General features: G+C 45.3%; 2 protein-coding genes and 1 long non-coding RNA gene across 3 annotated transcripts; 2 read left to right on the forward strand and 1 right to left on the reverse strand.

The window, feature by feature from the left end:
- Positions 1-4,951: 4,951 nt before the first annotated feature.
- Positions 4,952-7,093, forward strand: LOC134087983 (uncharacterized). The gene is made up of 3 exons (XR_009939871.1): positions 4,952-5,374; positions 6,037-6,280; positions 6,794-7,093. It is a non-coding gene; the product is annotated as an uncharacterized LOC134087983 (long non-coding RNA).
- Positions 7,094-10,341: 3,248 nt separating this feature from the next.
- Positions 10,342-14,938, reverse strand: LOC134077914 (stonustoxin subunit beta-like). Its single transcript, XM_062533555.1, has 3 exons — positions 14,873-14,938; positions 14,441-14,483; positions 10,342-11,098 (listed from the first exon to the last, which is right to left on the reverse strand). The coding sequence occupies exons 1-3, from the start codon at positions 14,936-14,938 to the stop codon at positions 10,512-10,514; spliced, it is 696 nt and encodes a 231-aa protein (XP_062389539.1). The 3' UTR covers positions 10,342-10,511.
- Positions 14,939-17,160: 2,222 nt separating this feature from the next.
- On the forward strand, positions 17,161-20,753 carry cuzd1.1 (CUB and zona pellucida-like domains 1, tandem duplicate 1). Its single transcript, XM_062533565.1, has 2 exons — positions 17,161-20,485; positions 20,701-20,753. Exons 1-2 carry the CDS (start codon positions 17,161-17,163, stop codon positions 20,751-20,753), a joined length of 3,378 nt encoding a protein of 1,125 aa, XP_062389549.1.
- The last annotated feature ends 1,952 nt before the right edge of the window (positions 20,754-22,705 follow it).

Consider the following 22,705-nt stretch of genomic DNA (forward strand, 5'->3'; position numbering starts at 1 on the left):
TATTTGTGCAACCTGTAGCTTAGTATATTTATGCATAGCCTACTGTAGGTTCACATACTGTACTAGTCACGTGGCTGTAAGTTAGACACACACACTCACGCACAAGCACACATCATGCACATGCGCACGCATGCACGCATGTACACACGTACACACGTACGCACACACACACACACACACACACACACACACACACACACACACACACACACACACACACACACACACACACACACACACACACACACACACACACACACACACACACACACACACACACACACACACACACACACACACCTTGGATCTGATTGTGGGTGTCCACTATTAAAATTGTCTGTGGTTCTATGACTGACTTTCATTGTGTGCATAATGTCACATAGTCTGTGCATGCAGTCACGTAGCTCTGACAGCTAGTTCATGTCCCCTCCTGTCGAGGGTTGTCAGCTTTGGATGTATTTTCATTTTCTGTAAATGTTCTTAACTTGCTTAAATTTGTGTTGAAGTTGAAAACCAGTGTTGGTTTGTATACAGTAGGTTGTATTGGAATAGTGTGATAATTATTGCATACATAAAATGGTCAACACTACACTCTAGTGGTCATAAAGTGCTACTGCAATTCCTCATGATCTTCCTTTAAGTTTACCGTAACTGTCAGTGTCCAAATATATATATTTCATGTCTGACTACAGTAAATTACCATCCACTTCAGACCTGCTCTATCCAACAGACTTTAAAATGTGATCTCCATAAGTCTCCAAACCTTTCATGATGGTTCCAACTAAACATGTAAGCAATAGGGCAAAAATAATTGCTCTGTTCTGAAAGTCTTTGTCTGAGATTTATGGTGTGCGTGTGTTCTTTACAGGACAAATTCTAAAGTATTTTTCTATTTTTTCTATTTCTTTTGTACATTTTTCATCACAAAAAAACCCCTGCAAAACTTGCCAAAAACATTTTTATCAAAAACTCTTCATCTGGTCTGTGCTGTGATCAACAGTAGAGCCTATTTGTCATCTACAAGACATTGTACTTGTAGTGATCATAGTAGTACGTGGTCATCAACACGACTTTGCTTTGGTTTATATTCTTAAAAGCAAGTACTTCTGTACTTCAACTTAAAGGAGAATTCCGGTGTGATATTGACTTAAAGTGTGTTGAAATATGATACCGAGTGTGAGCGATTGTCTCAGAGCTGATCTCGACCTGTCAGCTGTTCTCCGAAACCCGGCGGTAGCTCAGCAATAGTAAACCAGGTGTTCAACTTTAGTGGCTCGGGCATCGGCGTGCCGTGCAAATAAATCACTGTTTTACACCATTAATGAGGCTCAAAGTAGCTCCACACTTTATTGGTAGACTTCTGAGGGCCCTGACATTTAAAACGAGACATCGAGAACTTTGAAAAAGCACTGGTTGTTTACTTACATGACTGTTTATTCAGGCAGTCACTTTCGAAAGTTTAGCGGTAGCAGCCATCTTGGATTTAGTCACGTGACTGATTCGTGACTGGTTCACGTAATCGCTATGTCTATGCGTGCACTAGTCATGAATCAGTCACGTGACTAAAGGACAAAAACTGCGCAGCACAAGATGCACATGGTTAAAAATCTGTCCATGTTGGTCTAGATGGGTGTGTTTTCGAATCAGCAGTCGGTATCACATGGCCTCAACTTATGGCGGGAGCAAGGCGTGGCCAGGCGGCTGCTCAGCAGCGGCGCAGCGGCCTTCTAGCTACTGCGGAGCGCAGCGGAGCCTAGACCCTGCCTTCATGACGTCAGGTCTTTGCCCTAATTGGCTTTTACATCCCTGACTTATGTGCAGGTGTTTAGATGCCTCCTCATATCCACAAGGGTCCGTGCGGGTCCGTGCCTCGTGATTCGTCACATGGTCAAGTCTAGACTACGGGAAGTAGAGAGTGTACAACTTCATAGCAGCGTTCGTATCCCCTCCACTGCTGCCACCGGCAGCTCTCACTGCTGCAAGAGGTCATTTGGAGTTGAACTTGAACGCGCCTATTGCCTCACTCACTCCAACATGCTCTGTGGGGCTGCAGAACAGCACTGACAGGGTCGGCTCAGATGGACACACCACCAAGTGCTCAGGAAGCTGGCAGAGGTGCTGGAGAAAAGTGGGCAGGAGGCAAACAACCAGAGTCCTGTTTTGTAAAGCGAGTGCATTTATGTTCCTTGTTGTTTCCCAAAGCTCAAGAAGCTCAAATGATGTTTAGTTCAGTGCCATAGAGGAGTGTGTAAATGGAAGCACAGGTGAGGGAACACCTGCTCAGCACTGCTGCTTGTGGCACCTCCGACGGTGCCATTGGGGGAGCTGCAGGGTCATCAGCCGGGAGCCCCTCCCCCTTCATTGATGTTTGGCTCCTTTAATCCCGGAACATCTGGTGTTGCTGGAGCAACGGCAGGGACGTCTCCCTAGCGCCCCCTGCAGCTGAGCCTAGGATCCGCGCCTTCCCCACATTTGCTCCTTTCTTCTGAGCCAAAGCCACAAGCTCCCTTGCTCTGCCTCCTCAGCCACTTCTTTGAGGGCCTTTTGGAGTGGGAGACCAGTCACTCCCACACTCTTCAAGAAGCGCTGCAGAGATGATCCCACAAACCCTCTGCAGCCGAACCTCTACAGGGGAGCTGACAGCTGAGCACCCTGCTTCTCTGCACTCAGCTGTGAGGTCTGAGTAGCGCTCTTTCTTCCTCTCAAAGGCTGCCTCCATCCCTCCCTCCCTCCCTCTATCCCTCCCTCCCTCCCACGGGACAGTGAGCTCCGCCATAATCACAGCCCGAGCTGTGGTGGAGCACAGGATGATGTCGGGTGGCAGGTTGGTTGTGCTGATCTCAGTTGGAGACTTGAGCAGCCGCTCCAGGTCCACTCTGAGGGTCCAGTCCCATCCAGATGTTCTAACGGGCTGAGCTCTTCTCCCGTGGGACTTTCTGTGCCACTCCTCCCTCTCCAATGAAGTGGATCAGCCGCTTTGTTGTTGCTGTTGGATGCTCTTCCAGCCTACGTGTCTCCAGGATCTCCGGCAGCTTCCGCAGGACGCGCTCATGACGCCACCTGTACCGGCCCTGTGCCACAGCTGTTTTGCAGCTGGATAGGATATGCTGCAGGCTTGGCTTTGGGCCATTACAGAGTGGGCACTTTTCCTCTGAGCCGTACCATACGCACAGGTTGCTGGGGCTTGGGAGAGTATCATAGGTGGACCTCATGAGGAAGCTCAACCTTGCTTGGGGGACCTTCCACATGTCAGCCCAGCTTATAGTCCTGTTGATCACTCCCTCCCAGGTTATTCAGCGTCCTTGCTGTTCGAGGCTGAGCGCTTTGATTGATTTTAGTTTTTTACACACACACACACACACACACACACACACACACACACACAATTGTGCAAATGTTAAGAATTGTATGTTGAACCTAGACAGGGGTGTGACCAGAACACAGATCATTTCTTCTGAAACATTTCTACACACACTAAATCGTGCAGATGTTAAGAATTGTATGTTCAAATGTTGATACAGATACACTGACCTGACTCACACAGACACAACGACTCAGCAGAAAAGTGTGTAGACATGTTTTCTCTCAAATAAACTCTCCAAACACATTCACAGACTTTGTTTCAATGTGTATTTGCCCACAGTGCAGGCTCTCTCTTCTGTTGTTGCTCCTGACCCTAGACAGGGGTGTGACCCAAACACAGATCATTTGCCCAGTTTCCCCAGACAGGTGAGCAGGTGGTCCTGCAGTGGGAGCCGTTCCTGCTGGAAGGACGCAGGACTGGACAGGACGTGGTTGGCTGAGCTGAACCTGTTAGTGTACTAATGTGCAGTGTGATCCATTTGCTGTGTGTGTACTGGGAGTTGAACATCTGCCCATATGAATGTGCGGTTCCTGAAGTCTTTATTGGCCCCTGTGCTGTGGACATTACTGATGTATTTTCCTTATTGATGGATCTGGAATTACACATCTGGAAGGCGTTGGGTCCTGGTGCCTTATAAGGTGAAGTACTGTTGAAAGTCTTTTTTAAACAGGTGCGTCAAACCAAAGGATAAAAGAAAAAGGCAGGAAAGGTTCGCACTCGCGTGGTCTGGTGGTGAGTTGCAGCCATTAGGCTATTCTCAATGCTCGCACTCCTGGTGGTCAGGTGGTGAGTTGCAGCCATTAGGCTATTCTCAATGCTCGCACTCCTGGTGGTCAGGTGGTGAGTTGCAGCCATTAGGCTATTCTCAATGCTCGCACTCCTGGTGGTCAGGTGGTGAGTTTCAGCCAATAGGCTATTCTCAATGCTCGCACTCCTGGTGGTCAGGTGGTGAGTTTCAGCCAATAGGCTATTCTCAATGCTCGCACTCCTGGTGGTCAGGTGGTGAGTTGCAGCCATTAGGCTATTCCAGAGAATGTCTAATAAGGGGAGAAGGACCACTAGCAAAATACTTCCGCATGGTACTGCAACTAGAGGGCGATCACGAGCAAGTGATGAATGAATGGGTAGCAATGGAGCTGAACCCCCCAGTACCACATTTCTCGTTATATAATTTTTTCTCCTGAAATTGCATTAATGCATGCGATGCAGGATAACTTGACTTGACAATCAGCTGACCAATACAATTTTCAATATGTGTTGTTAATCCTAAAAACCCTTTCAACGTTTTCATGTCACGTGACACAAGCGAACCACTTTACGGCCATACACCTAAAAGAAGGTTCAGCTTCACGACGGTCGTAATCGGTCGCGATTGTCGCGAGCATCCATGAGCTAAATGCTAGCATGTTACAGGGAAAACGGCCCATCCTATGAAAAGCAGAAAGGACATGAGTGACTTTTTATTTCATTTCCAGTGGAAAACCTATACTCAGGTAGCTACTACGACAATGTACATTAAGAAATGAAGTTGTCAACTGTGAAAAAAACGAGTTCTAGCCGCTTAGCCCCATAGACCACAATTCATGTATCACTTAGTGCCCTATATGTGGAGAGTATCGCCAACTGTGTTTGGAATGTTCAGAGCAGTTCTGCCAAGGATTGGTTCAGAGGTGGTCACGTGTTTTATGGACGCCATTTTTACTACCAAAAGTACTTTTGACTAGAATGCTTTCTAATGCTTTCAGATGGCAGTGTTTGAGTATCGTTGGCATTAAGTCTTAATATCTTCACCATACAGCGACCCATTTTCTCACTGGACACTTTTCTGATAACGTTAACATTATAACGTTTACGTCATAAGCATTTTTAGTGATAAGACTCGTTAAGACATTTGCAGCACGGATTTTGTTTCTAACTACCCGGAGAGATGCCACTTCTGGAGGAGCAGCGAATACATCAACATCGTTCGTCTTAACCTTGTCTAAAAGGAAAACGGTTGGAACAACTCTGGTAAATAAGGTTTTTCATCTCCTACTGTTATCATTTATGGTCTTAATTTCCTTGCATTTTTGCGTTTTTGAAGCACTAAAGTGGCTATTAAGATAAGCAGCCAGTACGTAGTGCTGTGTCGTGTGTGTTTACTAATAGTGCTACAGCTGCTTAGCAGGTAACATAGCGATCTGTAATCATTGATAAACTTGTTAGTTTTGCATTTTCTTTCTTGTCGAGCAAAATAAGACAACGTCTTGTTTGCCTATTTTAATAATGTCCTCCTGCTTGACTGAAATAGCTGGTCGGATAATTGCAGTTTGCAAGTTAGCTAGTCTTTCTATCAACGTTGTTAGAAACTTTACCAGTAGCCTAGGCACAGTAGGTTATTGTCCAAATAAATCTGTTGAAATACACAGCATAGTTTGAAGATATGGTTTGCTAGCTATCTGTCAAACTTGGTAGGTGGTGTGCTAATCACGAATTATTAAGTGGTGTCAATACAGACTTCAGCTCTACACTGGTTGTGTAGGCTATACTTCAATCTGTCAATCTGTCAGCCCTCTAGTGAGTGTGCCATGCTTTATTGAATCATGGTTTAAGGTGATGAATTATGTCTATATTATAAAACAAAGCAATATAGTAAATATTATGCTTCCTCTTTGTCTTTTTTGTTATTTTAGATGTAGGTAGAGAAGAGTCAGTGGCTGGTGAAGTAAGAGGGATACAGCTGTCTGCTGATTCAAGGTCCCTGCCCCGTCGCCTCAACATCCTCAAGATCCTGTAGGCTACTGCTGCTGCTCCTTGCTTCAGCACCTTTCCCCTGATGCCTGACACCCCTCATCACCAAATCAGCCCAGTCAACATGGACCCAAAATGGACCCAAGTCTCCACCACAGTGTGCACAATACACTATACACAGACAGGGTATGTGATCGGTGTCAATATTGCATGCAGACAAATTGAAATTCCTTCCAAAGAACAAGTGCTTTCCTCAGCTGGATCAATTTAAGTCAAGATAGACAACAGCTTCCTTTCTTCATCGTGTTCTACCATTAACATTATTATGTTTATATTTTTGGTTAATTAAGGCACTTAGTTGCAGTTTCTCAGGTACACTTTGCTATGATGTCATTAGTAAAATGATTAGGAGGATGTAGCGTGTGTGGTGTTAAATGGTACTGCCTTGTATTATCCAAGTCTGAGGCTGAGAGAGGAGATTCACGGTCTGCTCCCTTTGTGTCCCATGTTTTGTGGGTGTGTGTGAGAGAGTGTGCGACAGATAAATGAGTGTGGTGTAGAAGCATACACATTTAATGACAACCTGTGCACATTTCAGATTTTTTAGAAGAGCAGTCCTTACTACAGTGGTAGAAATAGTGGTATTTTTTATGTACATCTACCCATTTAATGACAAGAGTTTCATTATTTTACATGCAGGACGAGAACAAAGGTACAATTGGTCTGAGGGGAGGACACCGCAGACAGCTGATCAACTCCATGTCATCTAATCAGGCCATGTAAAGGACCATGAAGGGATGGACTTGGTGGAGGACAACAATGTGACACCTGAAAAGAGCACATGGAGATCTCTCATCCTCATCCCTCATGCTTATATTGCATTTCATATAGGCCTAGATTCTGATGGTCTTGTAAATGTTTGTTACACAAGTCAGAAATTGTTGTCTTTGATTATTTAATTTGATTATAATAAATGGAAATATATTTTATTGAAAAATATTTTTGAAAACCTAGCAAGTTTGTGTGTTTTAGTATCAGAATGAGCTTGTATTGGCCAAGTATATCTACAAGGAATTTGACTGGCATTAGCTGTTGGAACAATTAGACATACAGTAGTATGCAGTCAGAAGATGCATACTAGAGCACTACAATATACATAAGGCACCTACCAATAGATTGAGTCCAAAATGTATTGCAAGAGATGTGCAAGAAGCATGTGATTTAGTCTGTAAAAGTTGAACTTATGGCCAAGGTGGTGGTGTCCAATTACAAAAACAGTTCAGGAGAGTGATGGAAGTGGGAAAAATGTGATTATTGTCTGGCAGGTTTTGTGCATAGGGGTAAGTTATTATTTAACGGAAAAGTTTGAGGTCAAACTAATGGTGACCTCCATGTAGTTTTGTAATAATAATAACTTTATATAATAATAGCCTAACTTTATGATAATAATATATGTATTTTTTAAATAACATTTTAAAAAAAAATTTCAATTAAAACTATTTTCTTTTACTGTCCCAGAGTCTATTGAAACAACATACTTATTGATAAAAAGAAAATAAATAGCATATTTTAGTCTTGCCTCATGCACGGTCGAAATACATTATGTCCGAATCTGGAGGTCAGACGTCAAATCTAACAGTGATTCAAAGAGTTGCTGCAACATGTAGGGATCGCTGGCTTAAGTAAGGTAAGATGTTATTCATTGTTCCCTAAACAGGTTTATTTCACCAAAATGAAGCTTTCAGCTTTCTCTTACTGCCTTATTTCAAGGTGTTTCCTCAGACTAATATCTAACTGCTGTAAGAAATTGGATAAACAAAGTTCGCCTCGTAGGCGTTTTCAGAGCTAGCTGGCTCCGACTAGGCAACGTTTATTACTATTTATCTGGTCTTTGCTAATTTTTTCAAAATGTATAATGCAGCGTATTTGCAACAGCATTAACATCTTAATGGATAGTGATGCACATTATAACATTTATAGGCTTGTTTATGACGATGTTAAGCTATTTGTTTCAACATGTCATATTCGCCCTATTGACCATCATTGAGACGAACGTCACTTCCGGTAGTAAAGATGGCGCCCATGATTTGAGTTGGCGATACTCTCCACATATAGGGCACTAGTATCACTTGCTCGGCAACGCCCCTAGCGGAATTTCAACAGATTGCATGAACAATCCGGTACAATGGAGCTAATAGGAAGTGGACCGGCTCTCCCTAAAGGGGCTCTGGCTATTCTCAATGCTCGCACTCCTGGTGGTCAGGTGGGGTTGAACTCTGACCTGCGTGCGTATATTCTGATTTTGTGTCCAGGGCCCATGATACACACACACACACACACACACACACACACACACACACACACACACACAACCATACAGAGCAGTTGACAGCACACACACACACACACACACACACACACACACACACACACATACATACACACACACACACGGAGCAGTGGGCAGCACATACACACACACACAAACAAACACACACACACACACACACACAGCAGTGGGCAGCACACACACACACACAGACAGCAATGGGCAGCACACACACACACACACACACACACACACACACACACGCGGAACAGTGGGCAGCACATACACACACAGAGCAGTGGGCAGGACATGCAGGACATACATACACACACACACACACACACACACACACACACACACACACACACACACAAAGAGAGCAGTAGGCAGCACACACACACACACACACACACACACACACACACACACACACACACACACACACGCAAACACACACAGAGCAGTAGGCAGCACACACACACACACACACACACACACACACACACAGAGCAGTGGGCAGCACACACACACACACACACACACACACATACACACAGAGCAGTGGGCAGCACATGCACACACAGCAGTGGGCAGCACATGCACACACACACACACACACACACACACACACACACACACACACACACACACAGAGAGAGAGAGAGCAGTAAGCAGCACACACACACACACACACACACACACACACACACACACACACACACACACAGAGCAGAGGGCAGCTGGATCCAGTGTCCAGATCCATTTGGGGGTTAGGTGGTCAAGGGCAACTCCTCTGTGGATGGGAGATCACTACTCAACCCCTCCACCCCCACCTGGATGCCCACAGGAATAGGTCAAGTGGAGTGATCTCTACTAACTGAGAATGCACATGTGACATACAGCTTGCTACACAAACACACACACACACACAATTTTTATTTAATTTCTATATTATATATATATATATTTCTATATTATATATATATACAATTTCCTATGGACAACATTCTGTTCCCCTTTGTCACATAAAACCAAAGACATTTTAATCAATTCACCAATAACATATTTCATTTATTATTCAAATAAAATGACTCCCCTTTCCTCCCTCTCATTCTCAAGCATATCAGAATATATGTAAAGTAACGGTGGATTAAGAATTCCAGCCCTGAGAAAACCTGCCCACTCACTGTGTGTTCATCTTCTAATCTTCAGAACATAAACAACACACACGGGTCAAAGTTCATATTGTAACAAATTCAAAACAGCGTCAGATATCTGACGTGTTTGGATACTTAAATAGAAATTGGTAACACAGAAGGAAGGGAAGGAACACAAAACCACACATTCACAAAAACACCACACACACACACACACACACACACACGAACACACACACACACGAACACACACACACACGAACACACACACACACACACACACACACACACACACACACACAACGAAACAGAAGGAGCAGAGAGATGCACACAGAAAGAAACAGAAAAGAAACAGAGGGAGCAGCAAACAGTGTACAGGGGGAACAGTGAGAGGGAAGATGCTACACAGAGGAGGCAAGAGAAGGAACACACACGCACGCACACACACACACACACACACACACACACACACACACACACACACACACACATAAAACACACACACACACAAAACACACACACACACACACACACACACACACACACAGACACACAGACACACACAGATACGTAGGAGTGTGAGAACAGGAGTCTCCTCTCCTGCAGGATTAGGAGGTGTGAGAGGGACGATGCAACACAGATGAGGCAAGAGAAGGAATGCACACACGCAGATATATGAGTGTGTAAACAGGAGTGTGTGACTCTCCTCTGCTGCAGGATTAGGAGGTCATGTGGCATGTGGTCATCTGGCACAGGGACACTGAGCCACTCCAAACACACACACACACACACACACACACACACACACACACACACACACACACACACACACACACACACACACACACACACACACACACACACACACACACACACACACACACACACACACACACACACGAGTGTATAGCTCTGCTGCAGGATTAGGAGGTCATGTGATCTGGCACAGGGACACTGAGGAGAGAGTCCAAAACCCAGGATAGAGGGGCTCAGTGAATGTGGAGTGGAACGTGTGCAGGTGGGTGAGTGTGTTAGAGGAGACGCTGTAGAAGGACAGAGTGCCTGCTGGCCAGTCCAGGTACACTCCTACTCTGCTGGAGCGGGAGGAGGGGGCAGGTATGGCAGTCTCCTTACTATTGTGCCAGGCAGAGTAACTGTTCCCAGAGCACTCCAGACTCCAGGACTTGGCATTACCTCCAAACCTGCTGCTGTTCCCACCCCCTTTCCTCTCCATGCTTTTATAGGCCACTGCTACCTCAGCACTATTACTCCACTCAGCCTCCCAGTAGTAGCGTCCAGACTGACCCGTGCTGATTGGACTCTGACCCAGACTGTCACATCTCCCTGGGTGGTGTCCAGACAGACCCTCTCTACACAGCACCTGATCCCAGTAGTCAAATCTCTCTGGGTGGTCAGGATACGGCAGCTGCTGACTCCCACGTGTCACCTTTCTGTTCCCCTCAGAGAGAGAGAGATTTCTGTATGCTGTGTTTGGGTCTAGTGTGAGCTCACAGGCATCTGCACACAAGAGGAGAGGAGAGAGGAGAGAACATCCTCATCAGTAGTGTTGTTTTTGGCGGCCTGTTTTGGTTTTAGTTTTAGTCTAGTCTTTGTGTCAAGCTGTCATTTTAGTTTTTATCAGTTTTAGTCACGTTCATACTCTTTTAGTCTAGTCAAGTTTTAGTCGACTAAAAGTATGAGCATTTTAGTCTTATTTTCGTCTAGTTTTAGTTGACGAAAACTAATGACTTTTAGTCTTGTTTTAGTCAATGAAAATTGGATTTTAGCATCTTTTTATTAATGCAATTCTATTTTAAGGGGTTGTTCCTCCATAGACTGGGTAAGACTGTTTTAAGTGGCAGGCACTATAGCACCAGCGAACTCTGAAACTATAGGACTGGATGAAATGTGCAGATTACGGTCTCCACTGATAAATATCACACTGGCTAACCTGGAAATGAGGTCCTATGTCCAAAATTCTGAACTACCCCTTTAATAGGAAATGATACATTTTGGTTAATTTTCATGGATAAAAAAATTACAAATATTACAGGTTACATAGGCACTGAACATTGACAGTGGAATCAGGTATGTTACACAGAGTTTGGTCTCCCCCTGTCACCATGAAAGGACTATTTGGAATATTCTGTAGACCTGCTGTTCCTTTTCTGAGAACAATTTAACTTAAGATCAAGTTGTCCTTAGGTTATTGAATGCTGTAAATGTGGATGCTATTTCACCATTAACTAGGTAGCCTATGCGTGGTTACACACAGTTGTCATCTTAATGCAGTGTTTTGTAGCCTATAAAACGCATTTCACGTTCATCACTCAGTTTTGGTAGGCTACAGGCTTGAGTGGTCGCTGCCCCTTTAAATGCGTGGGACTTTAAATTACGTTTTAACTCCATGCTGATTTTGTTGATGAACAGCACCGTCTTTGATTCCGTTTTTCTAGCGTTTAAATAAACAACACACGTGCACTTGTGTGGTTGGTAAGGAATTGTTTTCAATAGTTTTCTTCCAATTCCCACACAACATTAGATAGCCTACTAAGCCAAGGTTCCATTAAAAATGTGTCTATGATTAGAACTTCGTTGCTGATCGGTGGAATAATGTTATTATTGTAGGCTATATGATAGCGCCAGCATCAGCTGGACAGAAGCTTAGGCTACACACAAATCAAATCTGCAGTTGCCTGTTAACATTTTCATCTGAATTAGATCTACATGCGGAGGTGAGATAAGTAGCCTAGTGCAAAGTTGAACTGAGAGAGTTGCCAATCTAACAGACTGAACGTAGCCTATATTTCTTAGCTTCTATTAGCGATAACGATAGGCTATACATCTACCGCTCCTTTGCTATATGATCAAATATTATCAGATGAGTGACAGAAGCACCGGATATGACCAAGAGGCCCACGCGAGAAACGCTGGTCCTCTGGTATGATAATCAGACTATGCAACCTGATGCGCCCCTGAAGTGAGACGCAGGAAACAGAAATACTGCAAAATAATAACACACGACTAAACGACACAAAATAATGTTATAACATTCCTGTCCTTCTGGTCTTCGAAAATGAAGAGAGATGTTAGCATGGTTTTTATTTTGTAAACCACATTTAGTCTCGTTTTTATTCGTCAACGATATTGCCTTATAAATTTAATTATAGTCATCGTCACATGGCCAGCATTTACGTTGCGTCTCGTCTCGTTATAGTCACGTGAAAAAAGTTCGTTGACGACGATATTTAGTCATAATTTTCGTTGACGAAAGCAACACTACTCATCAGAACATGGGGTAAAACAGGACATGTTTACAACACACACACACACACACACACACACACACACACAGACACACACACACACACACAGGTGTATGTAAACAGGAGTGTGTGCACTCCTCTTCTATGGACACACACACACACACACTAACACACACACACACACACACACACACACACACACATAGGAGTGTGCAAACAGGAGTGTGTGGCTCTCCTTTCCTGTGGACACACACACACACACACACACACACACACACTAACAAAGGAGTATGTAAACAGGAGTGTGTGGCTCTCCTTTCCTGTGGACACACACACACACACACACACACACACACACACACACACACACACACACACACACACACACACACATATATACAGTAGGTGTATGTAAACAGGAGTGTACATATACACACAAACACACAGACAGAGTGTGTGGTTCTCCTCTCCTGTGGACACTCACACACACAAACACACACACAGGAGTGTGTAAACAGGACACACACTAGGGGTGCAATGATCCGTTCGGATCAATATCTTCGGTTCGGCACACACATGATCCGCGAATTGATTTATGGTGAAAAAAAAAAAACAAAAAAAACGGAGGAGCTTGAACGCCCCGCGTCATTTAAACCCACAGGCTATGGGAGCATTTAGGCTTCCCTGGCAAATTTAATGATGAAGGAAAGAGGTTAGTGGATAACGCCGTGATGGTGTGGATGCACTGTCGGCTCTTTCAGACAGACGTGTAGCCTATTTCTGCAATGTTCACAGACTTTTTATCTACTACCGGAACTTTTCCTGCTGCCGACCTGAGTCATGTTTCCGAAATGTTGCCGCCACAGCTGCACTCGCAGAAAAACTAAGCACTTGTCCAAGTACATGTATTACGTGTATTTAAAGCACCCGATGTCACTGAACAGTTCCATCTCTCTAACACGCTGCAGGTAGGCTAATGCTGCAAGGCTATTGCCTCCTCCTCCATAGGCCTACTCCCGGTGTAAAACTACACTCTTCCGCTGTCAGGTAGCCTATGCACAGATGACAGCGCGGCCGCAGTTATTAGGCATCATTATCTGCCCAATGAATTATCTTGAATTTCCCCTTGGGGATCAATAAAGTATCTATCTATCTATCTATCAGTGTGCAAAACGAGGACTTTAAACACATGCTGAAAGTGCTTGAGCCACGTTACGACATCCCGCCAAAGACACCTTATAATTCTCAGCTCACGAACTATATTAATTGTACGCTATTGTCTTTTTTTTTTTTTGCTGATCCGAAAAATGATCCGAGCCGAAGACTCTGATCCGAGGAACGATCCAGATCCACGATCCATTTCTTCGATCCGTTGCACCCCTAACACACACACAACACTCAAAACAAACAAACACAGACACACACCCCCTAATGCCAGAGGGAAGATAGAGGCAATAGACGGAACACACACACACACACACACACACACACACACACACACACACACACACACACACACACACACACACACACACACACACACACACACACACACACACAAATTAATGCTTCCATGTGAAGTAAAACCACTCACATTTTCTGGGTCCTGGTTTAATCCTGCACTCTCCTCCATGGTCATACCTTAAGAAGGATGAGAGAAGAAAATACAGTTTTGACACATCACTGAGTTTAGTATGAGATGTGTTTATCATGAATTCAATATCAAGAATATCATATTCAATATCAAGAGTAAACTTCCATTAACTTCTCAACACATTTTATACTGCAAGGATCTCCACTTCATGTTAGAATGCTGTTCCCCAGCTCCATCTCAGCGTTTAGATGTTTCTAAACAAAGTTTGGGAGGAGCCCATATGGTTGATTGACAGCCATCACTCACCCCACTTCTGTTGGTAGGGAAAAAAAGCCTCCTTACTGCCGTTTACGCCAGGACTTCCTCCCAGACTGCCCCCTTCCAGTTGTTTTGGGGGCAACTGCTCCCTCTCTTTGCCCCTCTACCCTCTACCCATTCCATGCCCGGAGCCACGCTGGACTTCCCCGCACCATCAGCTTGGGCACCCAGCAGTGCCATGGAACAACATTCCATTCCATCTGCCTACTCACGTATTTCATGGCATCTACTGTACCTACTCATCATTTCATGCCTATTCAATCTGCCTATCATGTATACTGTGTCGTACTGTATGTTGTATCGTGCTGAATATTGGATATTAATCACGTAAATGGTATTCTAACACTTTCTTCCAGCCCAGGGCCCGTATTCACAAAGAATTTTAGGGCTAAAAGTAGCTCCTAACTGGCGAATTTAGGAGAAACTCCTAAAAATAATGGGCGTGTCACTCCTAACTTTAGGACTCCTAATTTTTCTCACTAAAAGTAATTCACAAAGCATTTTTAAGCCTAAAAGTAGCTCCTAAGTCTAGGACAGCTTAAAAGAAGTCGAGAGGACTCCTAACTCAGTAAGACCTATTCACAAACCGCTTTTAGTGGCATTTCACGTCGCGATGTAGTGTAATGACCGTGCAGTTACAGGAGCCGTCATGCGAGGGAATCATTGTGCATTGCAACTAAGAGATGCAATAACGCCCCCGACAATCAAAAAACCACCACTGCATGTAAACTAAATGTAACGTGTCGTTGTAGGGCTAAATTAAATTAAATTGTTTATCCTCTTCGCGAATGTAGCCTAGGCTACGTGCTTTCATACAGATTCATTTAAACCATGTTGCAAATATAGGCTACTGCTCCAGTCCGTGTTTCATTATGCTCCTAGGCTATTTGCTTTAGCCTAGTCTTTATTCATTTAGGCTATACCCATTTATTCATCATCTTCCATCCTTCACAGTCTGACATAGCCCACGCATGCTCACCAGCTAAGACCTGACACCTGTCACTCAACTCGTCATCGTAGGGGAGGTTTTTGCCATCATTCCCGCGTTATAATCACCAGCCAATCAAGGTGGTCACTTTCATCAAGCTCGTGCATGAGTAATGACGTCAACCATAGCAACGAAGACTCACTTTTAGTTTAGGAGTGGGTGTTTCTCCTTACTAAAAGTAGGTCTGAAAGGCTTTGTGAATAACTTTTAATATAAGGGAAAACTCCTAACTAAAATCTTCTAGCGCGATTTAGGAGTACTCTTAGTGGTAAGATAAAATGCTTTGTGAATACGGGCCCAGGTCCAATTGTGGCTTAAGGCTGCCACAGATAGGATGAAATGAGCCCTTGGACCCATGCAGCAACACCTTTATAGAGACCCATGCAGCAACAGCTCTACTGAGACCCATGCAGCAACAGCTCTGCTGAGACCCATGCAGCAACAGCTCTATTGAGACCCATGCAGCAACAGCTCTACTGAAACCCATGCAGCAACAGCTCTACTGAGACCCATGCAGCAACAGCTCTGCTGAGACCCATGCAGCAACAGCTCTACTGAGCTCTGAGAAATGCTGCAAAAGCTCCACTGATCCCCGACACCCATCGTTCTCATGGCTCGGGCAACACATGAATGGCCACCGCTGCACCAAACAAGCGCAACACAGTTTCCACAGTTATTCCAGTGTCTCGAAGATACTTAGCATAACATATTTTCTTACAGTCTTTCCACTTCTATTCTAACGGTAGCAATGCATCCCCTTACCTCGCTGTAGCCATGGCGATTCTACATTATCAGTCTCCTATTATACTGCCACCAATCTGGTCAACAGAGAAGATGCTCACTCTTGCCTACACTTAATCACTACATCTCATATCATTACTGACGTGTTTCCTAGACCTCATCCTTATGGAGCAGATTACTTTCCCACAGAGACAAGAGTGAGCCGTCGGTCCCGCAGATTGCGGAGGTCAGCTAGAGAGAGAATATTCCCACACGGTGAAACAACTCCACTAGCGGTTATGATCCGCCATATTAGAAGAGAGACAGAACAAAGCCCATCGATAGTCCCGTTAGCAGCTCTTGAATCAAGTGAACCAGTTTGTATGGAAAATGAGAGAACGAATGTTGAAGAATGTATGGGATTGTTGAATCATATAACGTTGACAGACTGAATTGAATAAATGAGACAGTCACTATTCCCCCATTCAGTGAACGTATTCTAGAAGGTCGTTGCGGAGGGCCCTCAAACACAAGCTGTCAGGTGTTAGTAGAGGCCACTTCTGGAGTGAGCTTGCCAAAGAGCCTCCTAGTCGCTAATGTGCTTGCCAAAACCACTGATGGTCGTGTCCCCATCCGAGTGCTGAATTCCAGTAAAAATCCGGTGCGACTGAAGCCAAGGTCAAGAGTTGCAGCAATGTATAAGCCACAGCAGGTGCTGCCAAAGGAACTCATAGAGTTTGAAGAGAAGGATGGGGAGTTGCATGTGAAGGCTGTTGAAACGGGACTGACCCAGTCTGAGGGGAGTGAAGCAGAGCAGCTACCTGTCCCTGTTCAAGTTAGTCTAGAAGGGCTTTCTCCCCTCCAGTGTCAGAAGCTCAGAGATTTATTAGCTAAGCATCAGGATGTGTTTTCAAAAAATGACTCAGATTTTGGATACACCACTTCTGTTACCCACAGTATACCGACAGGAGAGGCCCCGCCCATTAAGCAGCGGCATCGTCGGGTTCCGCCTCAGGTCTTCCAACAGTTTAAGCAACACATTCAGGACCTAGTCTCTCAAGGAGTTCTTAATGAGAGTTGTAGCCCCTGGGCCTCACCTGCTGTGATCGTGATGAAGAAAGATGGCAGTGTGAGGTTTTGTTGCGACTACCGAAAGCTAAACCAAGTGACCTGCAAAGATGCCTACCCACTGCCTCGTGTGGACGAATCGCTCGATGCATTAGGGAAAGCGCAGCTGTTTTCGACCTTGGACTTAACCTCTGGCTATTTCCAAGTGGCCATGGATGATGCAGATCGGTCTAAAACAGCAGTCACCACTCCATTTGGTCTGTTTGAGTGGTCACGGATGCCATTCGGGCTATGCAACGCCCCGGCCACATTTCAACGACTTATGGGCGTGGTGCTGGGCGATCTGACGTTCGAGGTGCTACTCATTTATTTGGACGATGTCATAGTTTTCTCCAATGACTTCGACACCCATTGTGAAAGACTTGAACTCGTGTTCTGTAGGTTGAGGCGGCACGGCCTAAAACTGAAGCCTAGCAAATGTCACCTCCTGAGGGAGGAAGTAAAGTTTCTCGGCCACATAATCTCTGCTCAAGGCATCCAGGTGGATCAAGAGAAAGTGCGCGTGTTGGAGACGTGGGCAGCTCCTAAGTCAGTGAGAGAGTTGAGGCAAGTCCTGGGGTTCATGAGTTACTACAGAAGATTCGTCCCCAGGTTTGCCCACCTTGCTCGGCCCCTCCATGCTTTGGTCGGCAAGGGACTTAAAGATGGGCCTGCAGAGCCATTCAGATGGAGTGATGACTGCCAACATGCTTTTGAAGAGCTGAAACGTAGCCTGATGAACCCACCCGTTCTTGCCTATCCCGACTTCACCTTACCTTTCATACTCACCACCGATGGAAGTCTACAGGGCCTGGGGGCCGTTTTAAGCCAAAAGCAGGGGGGAGTCGAGTATGTCATTGCCTTTGCCAGCCGAGGCCTGCGTGGGGCTGAAAAGAACGACAAAAATTACAGTGCGTTCAAATTAGAGCTGCTTGCTCTCAAGTGGGCGATAACAGAAAAATTTAAAGAATATTTAATGTATTCCAAGTTCACAGTTGTATCAGATCACAACCCGCTGCGCTACCTGGGATCTGCCAACTTAGGAGCAGTAGAGCAGCGCTGGGTAGCCCAGCTTGCGGATTACAATTTTGAAGTCTGTTATAAGCCTGGTCGTCAAAATGCGAACGCTGATGTCTTGTCGAGAATCCCGGCAGTCACAGAGCCAGATGAGGAAGATTCAGGGAAGGACTTCATACGCCTCGGATCGGACGAAGTGCGGGCCTGTCTCTGGCCTGGGCCTGAAGAGAAAACAGGTGCAGCCAAGGTGGAAAGGGCCACGCAGAATGTCATAAAGAGAACTGTGAGTGGCTTCAGCTGGCCTGAGATAGAACAGGAGCAAAAAAGGGATCCCAATGTGCAGCCTGCCTACTCAGCTGTGTGGAACCACAGGAAGCCCACTCTGTTGGAACTGAGGGACATGGACCCAAAGCTGAAGCGACTTGTCAAGCAGTTTGAGCGGCTAGCCCTTCAAAAAGGAGTCCTGTTTCGATCTATCCGCGATCCGAGAGACGGGGAAGAAATTCGGCAGTTAATTGTCCCAGAAAGTTTGCAGCGTCGAGTGTTTGAAAGTCAGCATGAACATGGTGGGCACTTCGCAGAACAGAGCACTCTTGAGCTCATGAGGCGGAGCTATTACTGGCCGACAATGACCAACGATGTGCAGGCTTGGATTAAGGAATGCAAGCGCTGTACTCTGGCAAAAGACGTCTTTCCCAAAATTAAGGCTCCAATGACCTGTACGAACATTACGGCACCTCTTGAGGTGCTGGCGATGGATTACACACTGCTTGAGAGATCCAATGGGGGGTATGAAAACGTGCTCGTCCTTACCGACATGTTCACTCGGTTCACAATTGCAGTGCCGACCAAGAATCAAACTGCATACACTACAGCCAAGAACCTCATAAAGCACTGGTTCGTTCATTATGGATGCCCGGCACGACTGCATTCAGACCAAGGGCGCTGTTTTGAGGCCAACGTGATAAAAGAGCTGTGCAAGATCTACAGAATAGGTAAGAGCCGCACCAGCCCCTACCACCCTCAGGGCAATGCCCAATGTGAACGGTTCAATCGAACTAAGCACGAAATGCTGAGGACATTGCCTGCTGAGAAGAAAAGGAGGTGGGATGAATACCTTTCTGAGCTCGTCATGGCTTACAACAGTCGCATCCATTCCTCTACAGGGTACTCACCTTTTTACCTGATGTTCGCCAGAGATCCCAGGCTGCCGATGGACATCTTAGGGGGAAAAGACCTGGAGGATGAAGAAGTGGATAATCTTGACGACTGGGTAAAGACTCATCACGAGAAGTTCAAAACAGCAGTGGAGGTTGCTAATGCTGCGGCGCAGGATGCGTCCAGAAGAAGGAAAAGAGCCTATGACCGCAGGGCTGCTGGAGCTCTCATGAGAGCTGGTGATCGTGTTCTCTTACGCAATCACTCCCATCGGGGCAGAAATAAGATAGGAGATAAGTGGGAACCCTTTCCCTACATTGTGGTCAAACAGAACCACGGTGACATCCCCGTTTACACTATCCGTCCTGAGACGGGAGGCCCCTCAAAAGTGGTTCACAGAGACCAACTCAGACTCTGTACTTTCCAGTCCCTACCACCACGTCCCATAGGCAGGCACCAGCTAAGGAAGGACACTGTCCCGGACACTGACACAGACTGCCCCGACATAATTTGCATCCCTGCCACTACACACACGCCCATTGCCATGCCCAACACAGACATGGGGAATAGAGAAGTGGTGGAGGAGCATTTCAGTAGTGGGGATGAGGTTGATGGGGAGGCCATAGGGGAGCCTGTTAGGCACATGCAGGAAGAGCTGGGAGCTACTGGAGGGTCAGACGCAGGGAGTGAGAGTGAAAGTGTGTTTGAACCTAGGCGGTCTCAGAGACAGACCAGGGGTACACTTCCCTCTAGATTCAGGAGTGATTATGTTCTGAAGTAATGTGTGAAAATGAAAGTGTTTTAAGAATATCTGTATGTATGACTATGTGTTTGGATGTTAAGGTTTGAGTAATGAAAGTGTTCTAAAGCATCCTCATGTACTTGTTGAAAATGCACTGTTTGATACTGCCATTCTGTGTTTTGACATGTTGTGCTATCCTCTGTGTTTCAGGGATCATGGTGGATGTCGGAGGACATGGCAGGGTTTCGCAGGGGGGAATGTAGCGGGTGCAAATATTGGTGCTGTGCCTTTAAGACAGATTGAGTCTCGTGAACGCGCAGGCTGGGTGAACGAGCGGAGCTGTAACAGAGAGTAACGTGAAGAAATGGAGCCTGGTTGATTGAGCGGTAACAGTAAGAACTGAACTAAAGTTAGAAGTTAAATAGCAGTCAACTACAGCCGTATTCGTTGAGTTTGTAAGTCAGTATCACGTCGATATCTTTTACGTTTCATTTTGAAGTGAAGGCGACAAAGTCGGGCTGCATTTGATTTAAAACCGGAGTTTGCTACGAGGGAATGTAACATGGCGGCATATGTTAGGCTACACAGAGGACGGCTGGAAGAGCGTGAGGTGTGAGCCGGAGACAAATGTCTGTATCGTTTACTACACTGTAGTGAATTACGTTTATTTTGTTAGTTTAGAGTTTATTTTGGGACGAGTGATTGAGGCATACAGACGGGTTACGTCGGAGAAGCTAACTCTTTGCCTGTTCATCTACAAGAGGAGCCGCCATTACGAGCTCGTGTTGCTGGTGGCTACTAGTGCATTAAAGTTAGAGAAGATTGCCCGGGAAAGGTTCCTGCCCTGCCATTTGTCCGACATCCACATGGTGATCTCGCTGGTTGTGGTAATTACCTCCTTATAACAGTTACACTGACAAAACACGCACACACGCGCTCCACACAGCCTGGACAGATCTGAACTGAGAGTGGCTCATACATTCAATTCATTCACACACACACCCGCACGCCATTCGCACTGTTTGGAGAGAAACAAGACTGTTACTGATTCTCCCTCTCTCACATGGCGCCCGAACTGAACTGAACTGAACAGAAACGCGCCTGCACACAATATTGACAGCTAACGTCATTTACACTGACTTTGCTTACACTACCTATTTTGAATGTGAATGTCTGATATTCTGTGTTGGATTGATTGTGTTTACTCAGAAATTTACACTGGTTTTCATTGTTTGGTGTTTTGAAGGAATGTGAATTTAATAGAATTACTAATCCTATAAGAAAGTCATTTAAAGTGGATGTCTGTTTAGAGAGGATAAGTGATTGAGAACTGTAGCCATTTATCTGTGGGATTGTTAATTCATGTCAACACAACGTCAAAGGTGAATTGATGTTTTCTGGTAACCTGTTAAAAAGATAGTTTTGTAAGCACAACTAAAAGTTATCTAAAAGTGCTGCATTTATCCATTAGTATCTTAGGAGTAGTAATAAATATTATTTCTCTTAATTATTCTCTTTTGGGGTTACTTACCTGGGGGTAGGGGCGCTCCACCTGATTCAGCTAGACTTGAATAGAGTCGGGGTGAGTGTAAAGTACATACTCATACACCACATTCCCTTCAGGCAGCCACTGGACACTCTTTACATCCTGAAGCCTACTGTAATCAGTCTATTAAGCCTGCATTTAGTCGGGGCTGCTGAACAGGACACAACTTGCCCGTGCATACACGGACATTGGGGCTGTAGCTATTGGGTGTGGAGGACCTAGATCCTGGCCCACTCAAGGCTCCCTAGGCAAAAGTACTACACTATCCCCTACAAGGCGGCGGCAATAACTCCGACCGCCACAATTGGCGTCACGAACAGGATAGAATAAGCAACCTTTTCTCTTTTTTTTGTTGTCAATATATGCTGTACTTTTAAGCAGAAGTCATGGCAGAATTAGAGCAGCTTAAGAAACAATTTGACGAGATGCAGGAGAAGTTTCATGACCAAGCTCACGCACTGGTGCAGGCTAGAAACGAGCAAAGAGAAGCTCTGGCGTTAGCTAAATCAGTCATTGATCAGCAGAAAGAAAAGCCCCCTTCAGCTACAGTGTATATTCCCAGAGACCGCAAGATTTCGGATTTCAGTGGTAAGCAAGGTGAGCTGGACGTTGAAGAATGGATCTCATCGATGAAGTCTGCCCTTCAAATCATGAAAGTCCCTGTAGAAG

Source organism: Sardina pilchardus, chromosome 1 (genome assembly GCF_963854185.1).
Source record: "Sardina pilchardus chromosome 1, fSarPil1.1, whole genome shotgun sequence".
NCBI classification, from domain to species: Eukaryota; Metazoa; Chordata; class Actinopteri; order Clupeiformes; family Clupeidae; genus Sardina; species Sardina pilchardus.